Below are 24,198 nucleotides of genomic sequence, written 5' to 3' on the forward strand. Positions count from 1 at the left end.
GGAGGGCAGTTGTGGGCAATTAGGGGTGACCAGGGCAGCAGAGGAGAGCAGCTGGGGGAGACCAGGCCAGGAAGGGAGGGCAGTTGGGTGGGGGGACCCAGGCCTGCAGGGAAGGGCAGTTGGGGGGTACCAGGCCTGCAATGGAGGACAGTTTGGGGGGACCAGGTCTGCAAGGGAGGGCAGTTGGGGGCGATTAGGCCAGCAGGGAGGGCAGTTAGGGGTGACCAGGCCAGCAGGGGAGGGCAGTTAGAGGCGACCAGGCCTGCAGGGGAGGATAGTTAGGGGTGACCAGAGTGGCAGGGGAGGGCAGTTAGGGGTGACCAGGCTGGCAGGGGAGGGCAGTTAGGGGTGACCAGGCTGACAGGGGAGGGCAGTTAGGGGCAGTCGGGCCGGCTAGGGAGCAGTTAGGCGTCGATCAGGCTGGCAGGGGAGTGGTTAGGGGGTGATCAGGCTGGCAGGCAGAAGCAGTTAGGGGCAATCAGGCAGAGGCAGGCGAGCAGTTGGGAGCCAGCAGTCCTGGATTGTGAGAGGGATATCCAACTGCCTGTTTAGACCTTATCCCGGTGGGATTGGATCTAAACGGGCGGTCGGACATCCCTCAAGGGGTCCCAGATTGGAGAGGGTGCAGGCTGGGCTGAGGGACACCTCCTCTCCCTTCCCCCCCTCCCCCCCCCCCGTGCACAAATTTCATGCACTGGGCCTCTAGTTATGTTATAACTGTCTATATATTTGTCTCCTTCAGTTGGCTGAGAACTCATGGATAGCAGGAACACATACAGCTTTGAAAGCAGTGAGATATGGGCATGCCATTTAACGGCTGCTTTCCCTTAGGCTGGTTCTCTCAGCCCCTTGCATTTCAGTCTCATCTGAAAATGGGGAGGATGTAGTATCTTTCCCCATGTAGACTTGTTGTGAGGCTTAAATAAGATCATCCAGGTGAAGCACTAAGTATCATCCTGTTCATGTAGTTAAACACATGACAGTTATCAGCACTGTTAATTTTATAATCCTGGCTCAGTGCCCCTTCATATTAAGCAACATTTGTTAATGAATGAGTGAATTGCCTTTTGTTGGCTTGTTTTAATATTTCATTCAAGGCACTTCCCTGTGTGTTGTGAAGTATTAACATGGCCTTTTGGGGTTTCTCTAGGATCTAGTGCTGATCCTCACAAAGCGGATCCTGGAAGAAGAGAGGAAGAGACGGCCTCGAGGCAGAGCCGATGCGATGGAGCTCCCCAACTACAGCCGGCAGCTGCTCCAGCAGCTCTACACGCTGTGCAAGGAGCAGCAGTTCTGTGACTGCACCATTTCTATTGGGACCATTTACTTCAGGGCCCACAAACTTGTCCTGGCTGCTGCCAGCCTCCTCTTCAAAACCCTGCTGGACAACACAGACACCATCTCCATTGATGCATCCGTGGTGAGCCCCGAGGAGTTCGCCCTCTTGTTAGAGATGATGTACACTGGCAGACTACCTGTGGGCAAGCACAACTTCTCCAAAATCATCTCTTTAGCCGACAGCCTCCAGATGTTTGACGTGGCTGTTAGTTGTAAAAATCTTCTGAGTAGCCTTGTAAACTGCTCTGTTCAGGGTCAGGTGGTGAGGGATGTCTCCGTGCCACCCTCGGAGTCATTCAGGAAGGAGTCAGAGAAGCCCGAAGAAGAAATCCTTTCTTCAGAGGGTGCGGGAGAGCCACCTCCTCCCCGGGAGGGTTCCACCCCTGTGAAGGCCGAGACGCAGGAAGCCGTCCCTACGGTTGCACAAGAGATGAGTGTGGGTCCTTCCCCTGCCCAGGAGCGTCAGGGGGATGCAGACGCCCCAGCGGAGACTCCTCTCACTGCGGAAATCTGTCCCTCCTCCCCTGTTGTCCAAGCCTTCAGTGAGGCAAAGGAGGCCAGCACAGAACCAGGTAATACGCGTGTAATAGTTGTTTTGTAATCTATCCTCCTAGCGTCAATGACTGGATTCAATGACCTTTATGAATTTTTTTGTTTCATTGATAAATTTACCAAAGACCACTGTTAGATAAGACATAAAAATCTAATACATTACTCCCACCAGGGCATTCTTCTTGTAAAAGTATCTGTGTTTGTGAGTGTTAAAAATCCGAAGCTGAACTACAGAGCAGAAAAGCAATATTGGAATAACTGCACCATTTTTTATACTTGTCCATTACTTTAACCAGGATGAGGATGGCACAAAGAAGGAAGATGTTAGAGACACAGTTTTCTATTTATTACTGATAACTGGTGTGCTGCATGACTCACAAGTGCAGTTTATGACCTGAAGCTTCTCGGCTTAAACTTTTAAGTCATTTCAAGTAATGAATCACTGATTTTTTTATTTTGTTTTACATTCAGAGTATGAGACAAAACACTACCAGATGAATTTTCTTCTAGAAAATGAAAGTATCTTCTCAGACACACTCTTGGTTACCCAGGATGTTTTAAAAAAACTAGAGGAATGTTCAGAAATTAAAGGTTTCCAGAAAGAGGTAGGTACTGAGTTTTACTTGCTAGTTTCGTGTTCTCAGGGTACCAGATCCGCTTCTAAAATAGGACAGAAATATGAAAATGCAAAATCCCCCAGAGTTTCAGTTTTTTCAAACTATTTTTTTTTACATTTATTCCCTAAAGTACTAGGCAATATACTTTCAAAACAAAATTGTATTTTGATTAACAGGTGAATTCCAGCTTATAACTAATTTTGATTCTTAAGTGATTATAACATTCCCTCCGGTTAATCAAGGATTAAACAAAACAACAAATACTTAACACATGGTACAAAAAGGATGTAATATAAACTTACCTGGTAAATTGTATCCAATGTTTAGGACGACAGTGGCCATTTTCAGCTATCCAAACAAGAATGGTGAACATTTAGTATGCTATGTTTGGAGCATGTGTTATCTCATTTAATCCTCACAAAAATCATCGAGGTGGATGCTACTATTTTTTTTATTTAGCCTTGTTTTATGGATGAGAAAACTATCTTAAGGAGATGCTGTAACTTGGCCAAGTCACAGAGCTTGTGAGACTGAGCAAGAATTCAAACTAAGCATTCTAACTTGAGCTGTTCTCATACATGTTGAGTTAATACTGTCTCCCAAAGGGTAAAAGTGCTGTGTGTATATCATCTATAATAATAAAAGCATAATATGCTAATTAGACTGACAACTTTCCAGAGGAAGCCGGGGCTGTGAGGGAAGCCCAGGTCCCGGGTGCCAGAGGGAAGCCGGTGCTGGCAGCCGGGGGAAGGAAGGCCTACTCTTTTTATTTTTTAAAGAGCAGAGAGGAAGGGAAAGGGAGAGAGAAAAAAAAACATCAATGATGTAAGAGAATCATTGATCGGCTGCCTCCTACATGCCCTACACTGGGGATCGAGCCCACAACCCGAGCATGTGCCCTTGACTGGAATCGAACCTGGGACCCTTCGGTCCCCAGGCCGACGCTCTATCCACTGAGCCAAACCAGCTAGGGCAGGAAGGCCTATTCTTGCAAGAATTTTGTGCATCGGGCCTCTAGTGTATGTATAAATAAATGTTCAGGAATTAATTGACATAAAACTGCCAAATGGTAATCAGGCTCTGTTTCTTAGCCAACCTTTTTTTTCTTCTTCAATATCTCAGTGAGACACACCCCCACCTGTAGGCTCCCTCACTCCCCAATTCCTCACAACCTTGCAGGATTGATCCCAGGGCCATTTTGGAACTCCCCTTGCTTCCCCTTTCCCCCAGCCCTCCCGTTCCAGAGGCGCTGGCAGAGGAGAGGGCACTGCCCCCCAGGCTTCCTCATCTGATTGGTGGGCAGTGTTGTGAGGCCTCCCATGCTGCTATAGGTGTTTAGTTTTTGTTAGTTACTATTAATCCGATAAATAAATGCCTTCTAATATTTAAATGTATCCCTGATGCATAGTAAAATTTTTTTTAAAAGAACGAAGTCAAGGTCAAGTACTTACTTTAACCATGGTTAATCAACAGTTGGCTATAAATTATTTTCTTAAGAGATAAGCTATTTACAAGAGTGGGCTAACCCTGAGGACTCTCTTAGGGAGGGTTCAAGTTAAAAGCCTTGGTATACTTTGAACCAGTTATGCTGAAGGACATTATGGTTTTATGTTTTTGCACTTGGATGTTCTCTTAACTGTTTAATGCATCATTTTGTCACTAGTTTGTTACAGGCAGTCCTTGGGTTATGTCGGTCTCAACGTATGTCGTTTTGTGGTTACGTCACCATCTCCCAGTTATTTATAAAAAAAAAAAAAAGTTTCAACATATATACATATGTGCTTTATGTTTTTTATTATTTATTTACCACAAGTAAAGGTCAGGAATTGTTATCTTTCTTTTAAGTTTTTTTTTACTGTTTCACTTCATTACTGCTGTGTATGTGCTCCATGTGAGTGACGTAGGTGCTTATGTAGGTGGGTTTCCAACTTACGGTGAAAATCGCGTTACGTCGCGCCATAGGAATGGATCTCCGACATAACCCGATAGCTAGCTGTAGTCATAACTCTTTGTTTTTTCTCTTAAGGTTTCCTCTCCTCTTAAGTTTGGATGCAGAGAGCAACATCATCCCTTAGTCAGCAATACTGAAATTATTAATGACACCTCTGTACTTACTTGAATTCTGTCTTAATGCATTTTTTTTCCTATCACTGGTGCCTAAAAGTATCTGGCACATAACGGGTGCTCAAAAATATTTACAGACATGAACTCCTTTAACATTTTCCCCTCCAATTCTTATCCTAATCTTTTGATGGCAATAACATTACTGGTACTTTGAAAGAACACTGAATCACTGCTGGCAATCATTACAGGCTTATGTTATTTCTTCCTCGGTTTTTAGAGGTCAAAGTAAGAGCTCTACACACCATTTGGTGGCTGTATTTAAAATTGATTCTGTTATATTCCATAATAAATCTTCCTGCTGCAGAAAGGAAAAAGATACTTCAAGAACATAAGATTACATTAAATAAAATATAGCATTAGGGAGGTGCTGCTTTCTTAGGCCCCGCACTTCTCTCTCTTTTTACTTGCTTTTAGACAGCTTTATTGAGGTATGATTAACATATAGTAAACTGCACATACTATTTAAAGTGTACAGTTTGACAAGTTTTGAAACCTGAAACCATCACTACAATCAAGATAGTGAAGAGTCTGCTGCTTCTAAAAGTTTTAGTTCCCTTGGTAACCCCTCCCTCCTCCTCCTTCCACTCGCCCATGCCCAGGTAGCACTGATCTGCTTTCTGCCACTATAGTTAATTTGCATTTTCTAGAATCTATACTAATAAAAGGGTAATATGCTAATTATACCGGGTTGACCGGCCATCTTCTGGATATCCGACTTCCTTCCCGACAAAGCCATGGTGGTGTGGGCTGAGGCAGAGGCAGTTAGGAGCAATCAGGCTGGCAGGGGAGGGATGTTGGGGGCGAGATCAGGCCGGCAGGGGAGGGCAGTTGGGGGTGAGATCAGATCAGCAGGGGAGGGCCATTGGGGGTGAGATCAGGCTGGCAGGGGAGGGCAGTTGGAGGTGAGATCAGGCCAGCAGGGGAGGGCCGTTGGGGGCGAGATCAGGCAGGCAGAGGCAGTTAGGGGTGATCAGGCTGGCAGGGGAGAGCAGTTAGGGGCGATCAGGCAGACAGGCAGAGGCAGTTAGGGGTGATCAGGCAGGCAGTCAGAGAGGTTAGGGGTGATCAAGCAGGCAGGCAGAGGGGTTAGGGGCAATCAGGCAGGCAGGCAAAGGCAGTTAGGGGTGGTCAGGCAGGCAGTTGAGTGGTTAGGAGCCAGTGGTCCCAGATTGCGAGAGGGATGTCTGACTGCCGGTTTAGGCCCAATCCCACAGGCAGTCAGACATCCCTTAAGGGGTCCCCGATTGGAGAGGATGCAGGCTGGGCTGAGGGAACCTCCCCCCCCCCCCATGTATGAATTTCGTGCACCGGGCCACTAGTACTCTATAAATGGAGTCATATAGTCTGTATTCCTTTGGTCTGGCTTCTTTCATTCAGCATACTTATTTTGAGGTTGCATATTCATTCCTTTTTACTGCTGAGCAGTGTCCATTGTGTGGATGTACAGTTTATCTAGCTCTGCTAACCTTGTGACCTTGAGCAACTTCATCTCTCTAAGCCAGGGGTCCTCAAACTTTTTAAACAGGGGCCAGTTCACTGTCCCTCAGACCGTTGGAGGGCCGGACTATAATTTAAAAAATAACTATGAACAAATTCCTATGCACACTGCACATATCTTGTTTTGAAGTAAAAAAACAAAACGGCAAAAACACCCGCATGTGGCCCGCGAGCCGTAGTTTGAGGACGCCTGCTCTAAGCCTTTATTTTCTAATTGGTAAAATGGGAATGTTCTCAGAATCATGGTGAAATTAAGGTTATTTATATGAAAGTCATACTAAAATGCCAGGCACATAAAAGGACTCAGTAGGTGCAACTGTTGTTTGTTATACATTAACACAGCCTTTTTAGACATAGTTGATCTTGAAACCCCTTTTTCACCTCATACCTTTTTTTTTCTTTTTCCAAAACAAAACACTTTCATCTTAGCTCCAATGACATTTTTGCCATCTTTCCCCAAAAACATTTCTAGGACACAAAACAGATTCATAATTGTTTAATTAGATACATTTTATATATTGTGAACATAATGGCTCCCATAGAAATAAACTAAATATTTTGTACACATAGTTTTATTTACTGTGCCACATTCATAATACACCAAACTTCACCTCATGCCTTTTCATATCCTAGTACCATGGTCATTTACTCCTACACGAGATGGTTTGCTGTCACTTTCGGCATAATTTGCAAGTCATGTTTTCAAATAGGTGCCATTCCCATCTTGGAAGTAGCTTCCTGGTCTGTATGTGTAGTGTCTCCTACACAGCCATCACCTCTACAACAGTTCAGTGTATATAAAAATCATCTGGGGCTTGTTAAATTGTACATTTCCAGACCACATTTCCAGAGAGTCTGATTCCTAGGTTGTGGTAGGACTTGGACATCTCCCTCTTTAACAGCTTCCCTGTGGGATGCTGTTTGGTATCTCTAAACCACATTTTTGAGAAGCACTGCTGGAAAATTAATGGCTCACGAATTCTTAGTGTATGATGGCAGATGTCACAGTTTCTCTGCTGACATTTCTTAAACTTTTGTGGGGTCACTGAATATCCATTTTTCCAAGGGTTACTCTTTGCTTTCCCCTTGATTCAGTAAATATTTACTGCATCTGGTATGTGCCAGACATTGAGCTGGTTGCTAGGAAAACAAACCTAAGACTAGATCCCTATCCTTATAGAATGTCCTAAGAGCAAAGAAATCTGCCAGGTGTAATTTGTGGGGAATGTACACAGAAGCCACCAAACTGCAGGAATCACCAAAAGACATCAGTGTTCAGAGTATTTAAGAATTGTTCTGCACCATTCTACATTTCAACTACAATTGTAAAGGTTGTTTGGAGGGTTCAGTTTGTTTGTTGTTGTTTTTCTGCTTACATATTTTTAGACCCCAAAGAGCTTTGAGTATTTTTTGTTGTTGGTGGTGGTTGTTATTTGGTTAATTATCCTATATAAATAAAGAGCTAATATGCAAATGGTTGTCACTCCCTCATGCCCTCACAGCTCAGACACTCAACAATGGGGAGAGAGGAATGGGGACCAGCCAGGCACAAATGAGCTCATGAGAGAGGAATGGGGACCAGCCAGACTGCGGCCTGGGAGAGGGACAAGCTGCCCGCCCTGTGGTCCTGGGCGCCAGTGCCTGCACCTGCAGCCCGGGAGAGGGATAAACCGTCCGCCCCGCGGTCCTGGGTGCCAGTGGCTGTGGCTGCGGCCCGGGTGAAGCCGCCCGCCCACTGTCCCCTGTGGCTGCAGTCAGCCTGGGCAAAGCTGGCCCGGGTCCTGGGTGCCTGTGACCGGCCGGAGGAGGGAATCCTGGGTCCCGGGTGCAGGGCAAGGCAGAGGCGGTTAGGGGCGATCAGGCAGGCAGGCAGAGGCGGTTAGGGGCGATCAGGCAGGCAGGCAGAGGTAGTTAGGGGTGATCAGGCAGGCAGGCAGGCAGGCGAGTGGTTAGGAGCCAGCGGTCCCGGATTGCGAGAGGCAGTCAGACATCCCCCGAGGGGTCCTGGACTGGAGAGGGTTTAGGCCAGGCTGAGAGGACCCTGCTCCCCCGTGCACAAATTTTGTGTACTGGGCCTCTAGTCATAACATAATTGGAAATAGTTTAATGTTAAAAATAATCTATGCTTGGACTGGCTGGTGTGGCTCAGTGGTTGAATGTTGACCTATGAGCTAGGAGGTCATGGTTCGATTCCCAGACAGGGCACATGCCTGGGTTGTGGGCTTGATCCCCAGTAGGGGGCGTGCAGGAGGCAGCCTATCAATGATTCTCATCATTGATGTTTCTATCTCTCCCTTCCTCTCTGAAATTAATAAAAAAATGTATTTAAAAAATAATTTATCCTTAGATGTGTCATTGTAAGGCTTGATTTAAGGGTTATGAGCGATTTCTGGTTGAGGTGGACCGCCTGTACCTTTTCTGAAAAACAGACCAGGCTGTGCAGCTGGCCTGAGTTTAGGAAGGACACCATGGACCAGTGTCCTGATTATTTTATTTCCTGAGATAAATGATGAAAGGTGGCAAAGCCATTCCCTGAGCAATGATTGTGATAACATGAGAAGAGGCTGGGTTGTTTGGATTATGTGAAACCAAAGCCAAAACTGATTCCGGAGAAGTGTGTTGGGTGCTGGGATGAGGACGTGTCTTCTGCCTGTCTTTTGTTCTGTCCCCTACCCGTTAGAAAAAGCAGGAACTGACCTAAGAGGCTTTCTGGCTGCGCTTAGTAAAATCTTTATTTAAAGGCAAACTCGGGCTTTTTTTCAGCTTTTACGCTAGAACTTTTCATTGTCTTCTTTATTCCTAGCCATGTCCCTGCTTTTAATTAATTGTGTGTATAGCAAAGTGAGCCTTTCACTAGAATAAAGAGATTCCCTTTTCTACTATTGATTTCCTTGCTGTTTGAGCCACTTTGTACCTAAAGTTCTAGAAAGACTCCCAAGCTGAGGATGTAGTAGCATTTTTTTCTCCTTCAGCTTTGTTTCAAAGGCAAACAACTTTTATTACCTGCGAGAATCTGATGTTTTCAACCACGTCACTGCTTTGGAAGTTTGTCAGAAAGTGCAGGTCTGTGCTGTGTGGACTTTGTTCACTGACAGGGTAGGCTGACCCTCTTGAGAAGTGAGTTAATAGGATTCACTCTGCAGGTCTATGAGAGATGAAAATACATTTCCCCCCAAATCTCCTCTGTGCTAATTATCAAGTCTAAGATATCCTGCCATCAACAGAAGGGCTAGTGGTGTTATGGCAAAGAAATTTCATTCAGGTAAGCATTTATTAAGCACCTACTATGTACCTATCTCTACTAATCATTGAGACCAAGTGGAATGCTTCAGATTGTCTAGATACTACTACACAGTATTCACAGTGATGTTGATTCTAGAAGTCCAGTGGAATCCAGTGTACATGGATTTGGTCACACTCAAAATCTGGGAGATGGAACTGGATAAAGAGGGTGCCAGGTCAATGAGCTCAGTGTTTGTTTGTTTTTCCAGACTCCTCTGCTCACTTGCCACGTGACCTGGGTGGGTTACTTCACCTCTCTGACTCATCTAACTAGTCTTGGTAATGCCTCCTGGGAGTGATGTGTGGAGTAAAGTAGATGGCACATGTGCACAGTCTGGGGTGGTGTTGAGCTGCGGTGGTCTGTATCATTCCTGCTCTCAGCATTTAGGGGAGGCATGAGCAAACAAGAATATAGTGTAGCCCAAACAAACCTGCTGGCTAACAGTTGGGAAAATAAGAAAATTCAGTTAAAAGACCTGAGTGTAAGGGGAAGATTAAGTGTTTTATCACATATAATTGAGAGAAAGGAAACTGTCTCATCTTCACTTTACTCACATAAATATGCTTTGATTACACATGTGACTATGAATTTATATGAATTTACTAAGGTACAGTACCTTTAACTCTGAGAATCAAAGGAGTTCCAAATGTGTGGTTAAAGAACAGAACTCTGTTTTGGTTCATGTCTTGGAGTCTGTTACATGGTAGCAATCAATGAGCCCCAGCCTGTAGCAATATGTGACACCCTTCTGTTTAGGCAGAGATCCTATTTCAGAAAAGAGCCCACTCCACTGTGGAGCCCCAGGCAGCGCAGGGGGCTGGTGGAGTAACAGTTTATGAACGCTGGCTCTGATACAGGTCCCCAGTAGGTTCTGGAAGAAAGAGCGGAGAGCAGGGCCATCCAGGCAACTCACTGTTCCCTCCTGGCCCTTTCATCAGCCCACCCCTCCTTCTCTTCCCAGATGGTCACCCTAGCGTCACTGCTGAGCAATGAAGTTAACAAATGTTTTAATTTCACTGCTGAGTAGTTCTGCAGAGGAGGAGACAGCAGAGAGGATAATGAGAAGCACATCAGATGCCACCATTGATGAAAGCTACTCTTCCCCAGTGGCTCCAGTGATAATGCCAGACAAATTGGATGCTGAGAAAGGTGGATTTGGGCTATTCCGAGAGCTTCGGGTGCACAAAGCTGGCCACCTATAGAGTGAGATAGCTGTATGCCATTTAATTATGATGTGCTAAAGAAAGAAATGAAAATAAAGAGAAAGAAAAATGTTTACTTAGGGCATTAGCAATGAGTGAGTCTCTCTCAGTTATCCATTGCTATGTAACAAATTACTCTAAAGTTTATCGGCTTAAAAGAACAAACATTTATAACCTCATGGTTTCTGTGGGTCAGGAATCCAGGCCTAGCTTAGCTGAGTCCCTGGCTTGGGGCCTCACAGGGCTGCCCTCTAAGTGTCACCCAGGGCTGCTGACATCTCAGGGCTCAGCTGGGAGAGTGTCTCTCTAAGCTTAGTCATGTGACCTTTGGCAGGCTTTGGAAGAGCCACTTCCAAGTTCACTCACTGACTGTTGGCCAGAGAATTTAGCTCCTGGCCGCTCTGTCGGCAGCTTACAACATGGCAGCTCGCATCAGAGCAAAGACGGCGCACACATAGGCAACGTGGAAGTCACAGTGACCTCATCTCAGAAGTGGCATCCATTACCTTTACCTGTTACCTTCCTTAGTTATTAGGGTCAGCCCAAGGGCATGAGTGCCTGGAGGCAGGGATATTGAGAACCATTTTAGAGGCTGCCTACCTCAGGTCCCTACTGCTGTCAGGGAAAAGGCATTCTACAGAGAGTGTAGGCCAGCTAACAGGAACATGAAGGGTTGAATACGTGTGACTAGAGGGGATTAAGCATTCAATTGGTGTCTGAATCTTATTTATTATTTTAAACATAGAGACAAGATAAGTTCATGGTAGTTACTCCAGTAACCAACAAGGAAGGCTGAAAAGGAGTGGTCAGAAAATGCTTATCCAAAATGCTTCATTCAGTCTGATGAAGTTAGAGGAGAATTGTTATACAGAGGCAATAGCAGTGCCAAATGGCACAGAAAGGTCAAGTGGGTGGGGATCAAATTGTTGAGGGCCTTACTTGCCAAAGTCAAGGAGCGTGGGGTTCTTGCGTCGAGCTAATCTTTCTGGGTACTTGTGTTCGTAGACCATTATGGGATGTCTTGTGGGTGCAGAAGGACATTCAGCATTCCAGAGAATCCTGGATAAAGTAAGAGACGAGAGCCTGGATGTTCAGACGGTTGTGTCCCTGCTGAGGCTGTACCAGGATTCTAATCCTGCAGTGAAGACAGCACTGTCAGGTGGAAAGCCAGAGGATGTGGAAGCCGTGCAGCCAAGAGGTAGGAGAAACCCATCCACTGGGTCGCCCAGTTTTATTCTGGGCAGATACTATGAAGTGTGCTCCAGTGATTCATTTCTTTCTTTCTTTTTATTTTTTTATTTTAAATATATTTTATTGATTTTTTGCAGAGAGGAAGAGAGAGGGATAGAGAGCTAGAAACATCGATGAGAGAGAAACATCGACCAGCTGCCTCCTGCACACCTCCTACTGGGGATGTGCCCGCAACCAATGTACATGCCCTTGACCGGAATCGAACCTGGGACCTTTCAGTCCACAGACCGATGCTCTATCCACTGAGCCAAACCGGTTTCGGTACAGTGATTCATTTCTTCAGTGGCCTAGTTATTGTTAAGTGATTTTCACATAAATTGTGCATGTAACTCCAGAAGCTGCGTGTTAAATATGTACAAGCTAAATTGGAGACTCCATGTCTATCCCCTCGTGTGCTAAACTAGTCTGACACCTTGAGGTTGGAGGATGCCCTCAGTGTTCTCCTGCCCTTCACAAAGCCGCACACCCTCCTCGATGTGTTGAGCCCAGGGTGAGCTGGTTCGCTGACAGCACTTTTAAAGGCTCAGCTTGTCTCATTGGGGCTCGGTACAAAGCAGTGGCCTTGCCAACCAGAAGTTAACCTCTGGCTGGCTCTGCGGCTTTGTGTTTCGACAGATAAATGAAACACTTTTCCTTTCATACAATTTAAACAGAATAATAAAGTATTTTCCTCTCCAAAAAGCGAGATTCTGCATTTGGATCCTCAGAATAGGCCGAGGATCACTTTGCTATTCTGTTAGATCTCTCTTGACAAACCATGCTGTCATTTTCTTCAAATTGACCGGCTTCTCTTGTGCGTCTCTAACTCTTTCCCCACAGGGAGCACAGGAGAGGGAAAGACCTTGTCCGCTCTGTTACTAGAACACAAAGAGGACCTGATCCAGTGTGTAACCCAGCTGAGACCTATTATGGAGTTCCTGGAAACAGCCACGGAGGGATTCCTGCCCGGCACCGAGAAAAGGGTAGCTGTCGAGTATCTCTCCTCCCTTCTGAATTCATAAGGCACTGTGTTTTTTTAAACTTCTTCTGCGGCATGTAGCAATTTTTGTACATACGACATAGTAAGCACCTTGAAGTTCAGGTTCTTGATTCATGCCTCTGCATCCCAGCAGCAGCGTGCCAAGGGCCTTGCGCATTGTAGTTGTACGTTAAAGGGGTAGGTATACAGTGGATGGGTATTCCTGCTCTGATCAGTGAGTTTTATAAAATAGTTGTCCCAAGAATTGAAGTGTCTAGGTATATTTGTAATTATTATGACACTTTTTCCTTTTTAAAGAAATTATATACTGTTCATCTGTAGAAAACAGTGTGTGTGTGGGGGGGGAAATTCCAATATCCCTCCATCCCATCACTCAGAGGTGAGCACTGCTAACCCTGTCGAGCGTGTGCTCCCCTTTTTTCATCTGAGTCATCCTTGCACGGGGTTATCAGACAGTTTCTTAACTGTTTTATTTAATGTATTGTGAATACATCTCCTTACTTCAGTATGGATTTTGGGAGCTGTATTGTACTCTGTCTAATGGACATACCATAATTCATTAATTCTTTATTGTTGGGCATTTGCTCCCAGGATTTTGCTATTGTAAATGGTGTTTCAGAGAACCCCCTGGCACATAATCTTTGCATACTTCTGAAATCCTTTCCTTAGAATAATTTTAAGAAGTGGGATTTTGAAATAGTATAAAATGTTTCAAGTGCTTGGTATATGTTGTCAATTGCCCTTCAGGAAGGTTATACCGATTTACTCTCCCACCAGCTGGCTACTAAAATCCTCATAAAACTGCTGGCATGTCTTCTCAAGTCAACTAGATAACTGTATTTGTCGGTGTTATTGATTTCAACTTTGTGCTAAAAATATTTTTATATCTGGAAGGAAGCAATAGTAACAGAGAACTTTTGTGGCATCAATTCTTTGTGGGAAGTGGCTTAAATGTTCAGGGGAGAAAGTGTTTACGAATCACTGGTGTGATGGCTAAGCAGTGGATGCATAGTGAGACTGGATTCTATATTTTCTTTTTTTCAGTAATCTTGTATTGCTATTGTTTCATATAAAATGGGAATAATCTTTAATCTCAAAATTGCGTTTTGCAAATTATTTATGTTTTTAAAATTTTAACTTCTTAGAAAAAGATAATACACAAAATAATATTAAAATTAAACCCCTGTTTTATCCTTAGACTTCAGATTAAGTGTAATTTCTGGCACTCAAAGTAAGTTGCTTATGTGCTGGAGGCACCTGATACCCTTAGTGATTCCATTGGATTACTCATTCAAACCTTTTCCTTAATAGCTGGATTGGATGTGTCCTCTGAACTATTTCATTATCTTGGTAAAACAGCATTGATAGGGAGAGCCCAAACTCAGCCTCATTGTGTGCTGCAAGGCAGACCATGCTGTCATTTTCTTCTGTCATTTTCAGTTAACTTGACAGAAAGGGCCGAAGCAGAAGAACTTAAATTAGTAATAAATTACAAAAAATATTTCTTAGGATTGGGTTCCACCAGAGCCTCATTAAGCTACTCCGTTTCACAAGATTGAAGCAAAATAATAAAGTAGGTGTGTAGAGGTGAATGTTGATCAAATAGCCTCAGTGTTTTGACATCATGTGGAACATGCACGCAGGCCTTTTAGAGCTTTTTTCTGCTATGGAATGATGCTAATCACAGGCACCATGGCCCTTATCTGTTCTGCAAGAAATGGTGAATAAGAATGTCTTCAGGATTGGAAACATACAAAAACAGGAATTATATAGCTGCCATTTACTTATTGCTTGCTGTGTGCCAAGAAATACGCTGGGGACCTTTTAAGTTTATAAACTCTACCCTCACAGCAACTTTATGAAGCTATGGATATCACCCTATTTTTAAAGATGAAGAAACAGGCACTTAAGAAGGTTAAGCAGCTCACCCAAAGTCACAGCTGCTTGTAGCCAGTACTGGAACCCAGACTTCTCAACAAAGCGCATTCTCTTAACCACTGTGCATACTGCTGCTAATAATATCAGTAAACTACTGTCATTTATTCACAATCACATATGTCCTAGGGGTTATGCTAGGCTCTCCAAACAGCAACTTCATTCTAGACGTCTCTTAAGAATAGTGCAAGAGGTGGTACACTTATCTTTTTTTGAAGATGAGGAAAATAAGGTTCAAAGAATGAAATACCTCGCCCAGGCTCACACGGGCAATAAATTTTAGAACTGGGGTTCAAACTAGGCCTATCTGGCTTGAAAACCCATTCCTACTCTTAAAGTAACTGGCTTCCTCATTGTGTATCAGGTTATTGCTTCATCATGAAGAGATAGCACTGAAATCAATATGGGTTTTAGATACAAGCTCTTAAATTTTAAATTATGATTCATTTAAGTAGAAATCTTAAGATACATTAGACTTTAAAGAGAAGGACTATGTGGTGTACTGACAAGGAATATGACAACTTATTTATAATATATCCATTCCTTTAATATATATAATATAGATTTTCCTTTCGCATATATAAAACCAATTTTTAAAGTATATTTTTATTGATTTCAGAAAGGGAGAGAGAGATAGAAACATCAATGATGAGAGAAAATCATTGATCGGCTGTCTCCTGCATGCCCCCCACTGGGGATCAAGCCTGCAACCCAGGCATGTGCCCTTGACCGGAATTGAACCCAGGACCCTTCAGTCTGCAGGCAGATGCTCTATCCACTGAGCCAAACCAGCTAGGGCAAACCAATTTGTTTTTGTAGCAAAAGTAATTATTTTAAACTGGGAGTTAATTTGATAGAAACATCCTCTGGCGTGCTGCTGTGAATGATCTGCTGGACGGTTTCTCCTGAGAGCTGGTACTTTCCCAAAGGAACACTCAAAATTCAGTTACTGTGAACCTGTAGATTACATACTGAAATAATCCCCTGCATTATCAGTTCCATAAGAGCCAAGCTATGCATAGTGAGTTGTACATCCATTAAGAAACAGTTCTATTGTAATAGGAAAATATCTGTAAGATAGACGTCATCTGTTTGATCTTTCATCCTTTTGCTTGGGCCCTGTGCACGCCTGACTCAGAACACCCTTCAACACACCAGGAAGAACAGATGATGATGTGGGTGATGACTGGAGCTGGTATATGAGGCCATTGGGAATGAGAAGGATAGACAGCAAAGAACCCACAGAAAACTAATCCAAAAATGTACTTTAAGTCTTATTTTGGAGGACACAGACTAATATATAAATTATCTGGGTATTCAAAATGCTATGCAAATAAAGTAAAAGGAAGTAAAATAATAGAATTGTGTTGAAATTGCAACCTGTACCACTGTTGTGTACTTTACTGAACAGAAATTGAAAAATGCTATAACTGTATTAATTAATTGCCAATCTGTTTCTCAGCCTTAGTGTCTGAACAAACTAAATCTAAAGAGTCAGGTTAGATGTAAGCTACTTGCTCTGCCATGTAAGCCCAGTGCAAGAATATTTTCACAAAATGCAAACTGTTGGAGGCAAAGAAATACACACACCTGCCACTGAGAAAGATTGATTTTCATAGAGCTATTTATTTGGAGAATGTTTTGGGTCTTTATTGAAGCAGAGTAAGGAAGAGACTTTGACAAAAATAACACCAAAGACCAGCAGAGGGAGGACCTGGAGACAGGGCATCTGGTAATACCAGCTTGCTGGCTTCTCCAGTGGTGCGACAGATACATCTAGAATTGCCAGTAACTGGTGTCTGGTTGATTGCTTGCCACCACAGGTGATTCTGAATTGCTGTGAGAGTGGAACACCCAAGGAGACAATAGAAAAGTTGTTGCACAGAATGTCTGAGGAGAGGACCCTGACTGCGGAGAGTTTGGTAAAAGTCCTTCAGGCTGTGAAGATGGCGTTCCCGGATTTGGGCCTCCTGCTGGAGAATCTGCAGAGACTAGCCACTTTGCCGAGCACCACAGGTATTGTTAATTGCTGGCTCGCTGGACTGGAACCGCTCCTACAGAAAATTACAGCTTAAACACGCTTTAGTGCCATGCTGGGGAGCAAGATAATGTTAAGAAATGCCATTGCAAAGCAGAAACTAGCTGTCACCAATCAGTGATCCTAATATTTCTGAAGTTAAGATCTGGAATCTGAGAACCATTCTTTTCTATTAAGCTCCCTTATGATGTTCCAGTGGTGCAGGGTTTCTTCAAGTGTGGTTTTCCCAGGATGTCACGTGTCATCAAATGGGCTCACAAGGCTCACGATTTTGACACATTATGTTGACAAATGTGAGCAGTAAAAACTCAAATCTTGACTTCCCCATTCCCACTGAGTGCTGTTTGGTTCCAGCAGCCCTCCTGTCCATTCAGTTCGGGGCAGTGAGTCCGTATTCCATCCTTAGAAAAACACCCACTCTAACCAGTTCTCCCCTGTCTTAGAGCACTTGAAACTAGATGGTTTTCAGAAAAAGCATATTTGGGAAGTGAGAACTTTTTTCTAGCTTTTAAAAGTAATATATACTTACACAGACTTGAACAGTTTTAAAAAAAAAGAAAAAAAAAACAACCTAAAATCCTACCACTTGATTATATCAATATTTACACATTATCATATTTTATCTGTCAATAATTTGTACAGTGTTGAGATACTTTACCAAATGGTGTAATTTTTCTCATTTAACAGTATAATATAAACATCCTCCCCATTACAAAAACCTCCCTATAATCCTGTTTTTCAAGGCTAGGTAGTTTTCATTCGTAAGGATGTGTATGATGTGTTATTCATGCCCTTGTTTGGGTACACCTGTAGCATAATGGTTAAGACTGTCAAGACTGCTCATTTTGTAGCTGTGTGACCCTGAGCAAGTGACTTATGCTTTTTGAACCTCATTCTCTCCTCTGTGAAATAAAGATAAGAAAGGTACCTGTCACATTCATTTTTGTGGCTACCACGAGATTATATATGTAAAACATTTAGCACAGTGCCTGCATATAATAGGCACTCATAAATAGTCGTTATTATCTTCATCGTCATCACCCCCACAAGTTATACAGTGACAATACCTTGATCCCCAGGAGTGGAATTATTGGACCAAAAAGGAGAATAAATTTTTAAATATCAGCAAAGCTAATGGAAATGCCTGATGGTGTTGATTTTTCTTTACTTTCAAATAAATATGACCTCTTAAAAGAAAGCTCAAGGTGCAGATTGGCTCAAGGGGCATGTAAACAGAACGGTGGGTCAGCTTCACTACCACAGTCTCGGCTCATGCCTGCCTGTGTTTGACCACCACATGGATCCTCTACCTCAGCCTTGATAAACAACACCCCTTGAATCTGTTCATCTGATTCTGTTACACGTGAAGCCTTCTAATTACTCCCTTCTCTCCCCACCCCTTCCTCCAGCCCATTGAGCAATCGCTAGCTTCTGCCACGGGGCACTAACTTTCAAAGGCTTAATGGTCTGTGACCCTGCACACCGAGTGATCGAGTGTAGACTGAAGGACATCTGAACGTGAGCACATGCACGAGGCCTAAGCCAGAAGCTGAGCTCCTCTCCGGAGGACACAGTGCCCTTGCGCTGACTTCTCTCCTCCTCTCTCATAGTGACTCCCTGGTCCTCCATAGGAGAAGCCCCTAAGGAGCTGTTTTCTGCCGAACATGATTGTTTTGCTAATATCCTTACAGTCCAAGCGAGCCCTGAAGATTACGGGACTGAGCTATTGAGACGCTATCACGAAAACCTCTCTGAGATTTTCACAGACAACCAGATGTTATTGCACATGATCCCGCACCTGAGGAGTGTAGCCCCTGGAGAAAGAGAGGTAAGAGAGGGACGGGGGAGGGGAGTGTAAAATGAGAAAGTAGAGAAAAAGATGAATTTTTTTAAAGGTATTTATATCATATAAATATACACACACAGCCATGTTGAGAAATGCTAAGGGGTCAGTAGAGGAGAAATAGAAGGTGATTCCGTTGGCGTGATAAGTAGGATAGTTGTAACTTCTGCAGTAATAAGGAAAGGCATTCAACAGGAGGCATGAAGAACTTCGTTATGTACAAGCATCTCTCAGGTAGAGAGAGTGAAGGTGCTGAGAAACTCCTCCCATAGGCACGGTCCCTGGACCCAGTGGCCAGGAAGCCCCTCACGCGTGTGTTTGTGCTGCCTCTTGAAGGTCATGGAGAAGCTGGTGAAACGTGACTCTGGTTCCGGTGGTTTCAGTTCTTTGATGTCAGCAGTTCTAGAAAAGCAGACTCTCTCCGCGACAGCCTTTTGGCAGCTGCTGCTGCTGGTTCAGGAGACAAAGGCCTGCCCGCTGAGCCCGCTCATGGAGGAAATGCGAAGGGAGCCGGGTGCCGGGGCTTTCTTCCGGGCAGGTAGGCGACCCGACCTGCGCGTGACCGTCCCCACTAGAGGTTGTTGTCAGGAAGTAGCAGGGGCTCTCTTATGGCAGCCTCCAAGCCCTCCCATTAGAAATAAGGACGAGTCATTTTGTTTCAGGATATAAACCTTTTAAAATAAAAGATGGAGTAAGTATTCTAAGCTTTTATTAGAAATTATACTCTGACTGCCATTTTCCTTGCTCCCGCCCCCAGCTAGGAGATAGGTGAAGTGTATTCTCATTATGAAGAATTGATTGAGAAAAGGTGAAGAGAATTCCAGAGCCCAGAATGGTGCTCATAGTTTACTGATGGGATCTCAACCCCCTTTCTTCCAGTGACCACCCCAGAAAGTGCTGCCTTAGGAACCATCCTGAGGCACCGCACGTTGATCCTGGAGGCCATCCAGCACACGCTTGAACTGAAGGGCTTGACCTCAGAGGAAGAGCACCTGGCGGAGGCTGTGAAAGAGGTGAGGTGGGAATTAAAAACACCGTTTGGAGAGTCAGTGCCTGGGCCTGCCTCACTCCTAGGGAGGAACCAACTTCTGCGGAGTGCCTGCTGTGTGCCGAGCCTCTGCCAGCCACACCTCTGCTGCTCTACGTGGGAGATGATGTCATCCCCAGTCAACGGATAAGGGACCTGAGGCTCCAAGTGTTCGGTAGCTTGTCTAGGCTGCTCCAGCTGCTCAGAGATGAAGCAGAGTGCAAACCCAGGTTCATGTGACAAACCTAGATTTATTCCATTTGTCTAAACCTCGGCAAACTCTAAGGGAGCCATACTGCTCTCTAACATGTTTTAAAAGCAACTTCTTTTAGAGGAAGGAAACTTAAATGGTCTTATGTGCTCCATTCTGGCTTCTAGAAAGAGCCAAGATACACAGAGAGAGAACAAAGCTTTTGCCCATATGGGGTAGCAAATAGTGCCAACTCATTTTCTGTAAGGCTTCTCACAGTGTGGCCAGCATCCCAGAAAAACCAGGTGGGACTGGGGGAATTCGTGGATGTCCAGCCCAGGATCAGGTGTATCTGCAGTGGGAAGACTTAAAATTAAACACAAGTTCACCGTAGTGCCTTTTGGTCCACGTGGGCATGAGAGGTGTGCAGAGGGCTGGTTTCTCACTGTCCACACAGGTGCCCGCCCCACCTTAGTCTGACTCTCAAGCGGAGGGAGGTGGCACACGTTTCTGTGGGCTTCAGAGGGAAGACCCGTCTGTTAGACTCTCCCAGCGCCACACACTTCAGAGACGGGCTTCTGCAGCTGATCAGTTGAGCCTCACTAATGAGTCTCATGCCTGCCTCCAGGGACAGCAGGCTTATTTAGAGAGACTTGAAAAGAGCAGAAATAAAATAACTTCCAAAATGAAAATTCCGCTTGGCCATCTGTGGATGGTTTTGCTTTATTTCCTCAGTGTACGACTGTTTCTGCTGATAGCTCTCACATTCTGAAAGAGGATGGCTTTGAAAGAATGCTCTTGGCCTCTTGAAAGCCCCTTTCTTTAAAAAGCTGCGTTTCTTTATGAAGGAAAATGTTTAAAGGGTGCATCTAAGTATCTAAAAATGTAAAGCCACTAATCATGCAGAATTACTTCCAGATACTGAAACAATTATCTATTATGAAAAATTATTTTGATCTTCAAGGCAGAAACACCAACAACCAAATCCTACAGTTAGCTTTTAATATTAAGATCTGGAAAAGTTCTGGTTGCTGAGAGGGTATTTCTCATAGCAAATGCTTCCTGCTTCCTGGCATGCACCTTTTTGTATCTGCACATTTGTCTTCCAGGTGCCTCCTTTTTGCACTTGTTAATGTCCATGTTTTTGGAGAATAGGGCTCTCCACTACACTTATCACAGGCATTGTAAGCTTGTTATAGATGGAGCAATGCCGTCCTGAAATTAGCTTTTATTTTTTTTAAGTTGCAAACCATGTAGAAAATCTGTTGATATTAACCGCAAACCTTCATCTCGTGGTCTTCATTTAGATTCTGAGCAGCTCCTCTGAGACAGCCAGCCCTGAAGCTTCCCTGCGAGCGGTGCTGAGCAGAGCCGCGGAGAAATCGGTGTCGGCCACTGAGATGTGTCAGCTCCTGTGCAGCGCCCGCCGCAGCTCCCCAGGCCTGCAGCCGGTCGTGCAGGAGTTAGCACACACTGGTGAGGAACGGGTGGTGGGGTCCTGTCAGGCCCCCAGGGGTTTCCGTATTGGAGAGAAGAGGCAGCAGTTCATATGAGAGTTCACCTTAGTTGCTTTATTTACTGATTTTATATGCTCTCGTACTTAGAAAAGTCATAGACATAGATGCAAAATGATACTATTTGTGCTAATCAAGTAAAGATGATATTGCTTCAGAGTTTTCTGAGGGTCTCCAGTTGTCTGCATTCTCCTCTAAGAAGGAAAGTTCGGGAGCAACAGAGAAACTTAGAGCCACGAGATTTCTCTCCTATGCAGGTTTCCTTACTCAGGAAAACGGGGAGAAGGACAGGTGGAAGGTGAGGAGTACGTTTCACCTGGAAGCCAACAACAAAGCTGATGCAAAGGCAGCTGAGCCGGTTGAAGAAGACGGCCAGTCCCGGAAGCAGAACGGCCAAGGGGAGGCTCGCTCCTTGCCAGAACAAGAGAAAGAGACTTCTGCCTCCCCGGACTCTGCCAAGAAGAGCTTTGTGTGTAAGGCCTGTGACAAGAGCTTCCATTTCTACTGCCGCCTGAAGGTGCACATGAAGCGCTGCCGGGTGGCCAAGAGCAAGCAGGTGCAGTGTAAGGAGTGTAATGAGACCAAGGAGTCTAAGAAAGAGCTGGAGAAGCATCAGCTGGAGGCCCATGGTGCAGGGGGAGAGGCTGAGGTCCCCAAGAAGAAGAAGAAGAGGCTTCCAGTGACCTGTGACCTCTGTGGAAGAGAATTTGCTCATGCCTCAGGTACGTTCAGGAGGGCGAAGTAACTGGGCATGATCATTCTGGATGCTTCGGTTTGGACTCCAGGCCTGGCTCCTGGCTGTATGCAATCAGGGCCGGGGATGGGCTTAGAAAACAGCAGGTTCCTCCAGAGGCAGGGCGGTGTTTTGAGAAGAGCATGAGCTATGGAATCTGTTCTCTGAGCTTGAATTTTCCCATCAGTAGGCACCCTGATTCCACCTACTTTTTTAGATTGTTATGAAGATTTAAGATAATATAGCTAAACACCTAGTACAGTACCTACATTAAATTAGTGCTCAGTAAATTGTGGCTATTATTCATATGATAACCAACTATTTTAACACCTGACTCTTAGGCTTCTGTGCATCACTTGAATCTTGATAATAAACAAGAGAAACCATGGGTACATAGTCAGAATTGTTTTCCCTTGCTCCAGATGTTGGGTAAACCTAATGAAACATAACAATGAGTTTGGTTTCACTCTTTCTGGGTGACTGGATCCTGTTTAAGAGAAGGAGAGAGAGGATAGGAAAGAAAAACCTAGGACCCTTCATGCCTGATTGAACCATGAGTGGGACTGAGGTGACTTTTGGAATGCTGGGCAGATGGGCAGCATGGCCATGTGAGGTCAAAGCTGATATGACCTGTGTCCATGGTTCATGCTGGGCTTCCTCATGAGTCCTGGCCCGAGGCATGTTGGGGTGTACCTGACATGATACGAGGTAGCGTCATGGCACTGATGACTGGTATCTCTCCGGTCCCTGGCCGGCCTCCCCAGGCATGCAGTACCACAAGCTGACCGAGCACTTTGACGAGAAGCCTTTCTCCTGTGAAGAGTGTGGGGCAAAGTTTGCAGCCAATTCTACCCTGAAGAACCACCTCCGCCTCCACACTGGGGACCGCCCGTTCATGTGCAAGCACTGCCTCATGACCTTCACCCAGGCCTCGGCCCTGGCCTACCACACCAAGAAGAAGCACTCAGAAGGTAAGGCATGGGGAATTTTTGTGGTTTTTTTTTAAATGTTTTTATTAATTTCAGAGAGAAGAAGGGAGAAGGAGAGAGGGATAGAAACATCAATGATGAGAGGGAATCATTGATCAGCTGCCTCCTGCACGCCCCACATGGGGATTGAGCTGCAACCCAGGCACGTGCCCTGACTGGGAATCGAACCGTGACCTCCTGGTTCATAGGTCGCCGCTCAACCACGGAGCCACACCGTCTGGGCAAGAATTTCTTCATTTCTCCTGATACTTTAATTGTGTGAGCTGCCTGAAAACCCACTTGGAATTAGGCAGGATCTATATCTCAAGAAGATTAAAAACAGAACAGAATGTAAAAATCTCTAGGCACACAGAGGACTAGGAACACATATGTGCAGGCATGTAAATGCTCTAGTGAGTGATTCTGATGGGAGGCTGACTAACGTAGTGCTATGACTTTATAGTCATAGAATTTACATAAAGCCAGGAATTCCCTGGACTTGAAGATGGACTTGGAGCATGGGACAGACCTTGATTGCGCACCTACTGTGGATCGGGCAGTGGCAGATGCTGCGTGACTAAGCTGGATCCTGTGCTCACAGAGCTCGTGGCTTAGAGTGTCTAGTGTAGAGGCAGTGACAGTGCAGTCACCGGTGGTGTGATACCCAACAACAACTGGACATACGGGAGGAGGACGTAGGGTTTCTGGTCCGGTTGGAGGGGAGGAGCCTTCTCCAAGGATTCTGCGTAGTTTGGAGCATTTATATGGAAGTGCTAATGCTGCTGCATCTTGCCCAGATTGCCGTAGCCTCCTAACCGGTCTCCTCTCCCCCTCCCCCTGGACAGTGTTCTCAGTTTCCTTTTGAAACTAAACCATATCCTGTCGCTCTCTGCTCAAAACCCCAAGAAGGCTCTTCACCTCACTTCTCCTGACCACCTGTGTGAAATCTCAGGGACCCAGCCCAGTTCCCGCCTTATTTTTCCCCATAGTGCTTGTCATACGATTTATTATCTACCTTAGTCATTGCTTAGAGTTAGTCTCCCCTGTTAGAATGAAAGCTTTATGAGGGCAGAGCTGCTAGTCTTTTGTTTCATTGCTGTACCCGTA

General features: G+C 44.8%; 1 protein-coding gene across 1 annotated transcript in view; it reads left to right on the top strand.

Annotated features, from left to right (window-relative positions):
* The window catches only part of ZBTB40 (zinc finger and BTB domain containing 40), a 59,978-nt gene that overhangs the window by 24,521 nt on the left and 11,259 nt on the right, over window positions 1–24,198 (top strand). The window contains exons 3-13 of the mRNA XM_054721045.1: window positions 1,151–1,910; window positions 2,362–2,495; window positions 11,619–11,811; window positions 12,684–12,826; window positions 16,602–16,794; window positions 18,508–18,644; window positions 18,996–19,197; window positions 19,539–19,672; window positions 21,184–21,352; window positions 21,648–22,112; window positions 22,888–23,094. Of these exons, the coding sequence (XP_054577020.1) occupies window positions 1,226–1,910; window positions 2,362–2,495; window positions 11,619–11,811; window positions 12,684–12,826; window positions 16,602–16,794; window positions 18,508–18,644; window positions 18,996–19,197; window positions 19,539–19,672; window positions 21,184–21,352; window positions 21,648–22,112; window positions 22,888–23,094 (2,662 nt within the window). The 5' untranslated portion in view covers window positions 1,151–1,225. The remainder of the gene's footprint in view (window positions 1–1,150; window positions 1,911–2,361; window positions 2,496–11,618; window positions 11,812–12,683; window positions 12,827–16,601; window positions 16,795–18,507; window positions 18,645–18,995; window positions 19,198–19,538; window positions 19,673–21,183; window positions 21,353–21,647; window positions 22,113–22,887; window positions 23,095–24,198) is intronic.

The sequence above is a fragment of the Eptesicus fuscus genome, chromosome 9 (assembly GCF_027574615.1).
Source record: "Eptesicus fuscus isolate TK198812 chromosome 9, DD_ASM_mEF_20220401, whole genome shotgun sequence".
Lineage (NCBI taxonomy): Eukaryota > Metazoa > Chordata > Mammalia > Chiroptera > Vespertilionidae > Eptesicus > Eptesicus fuscus.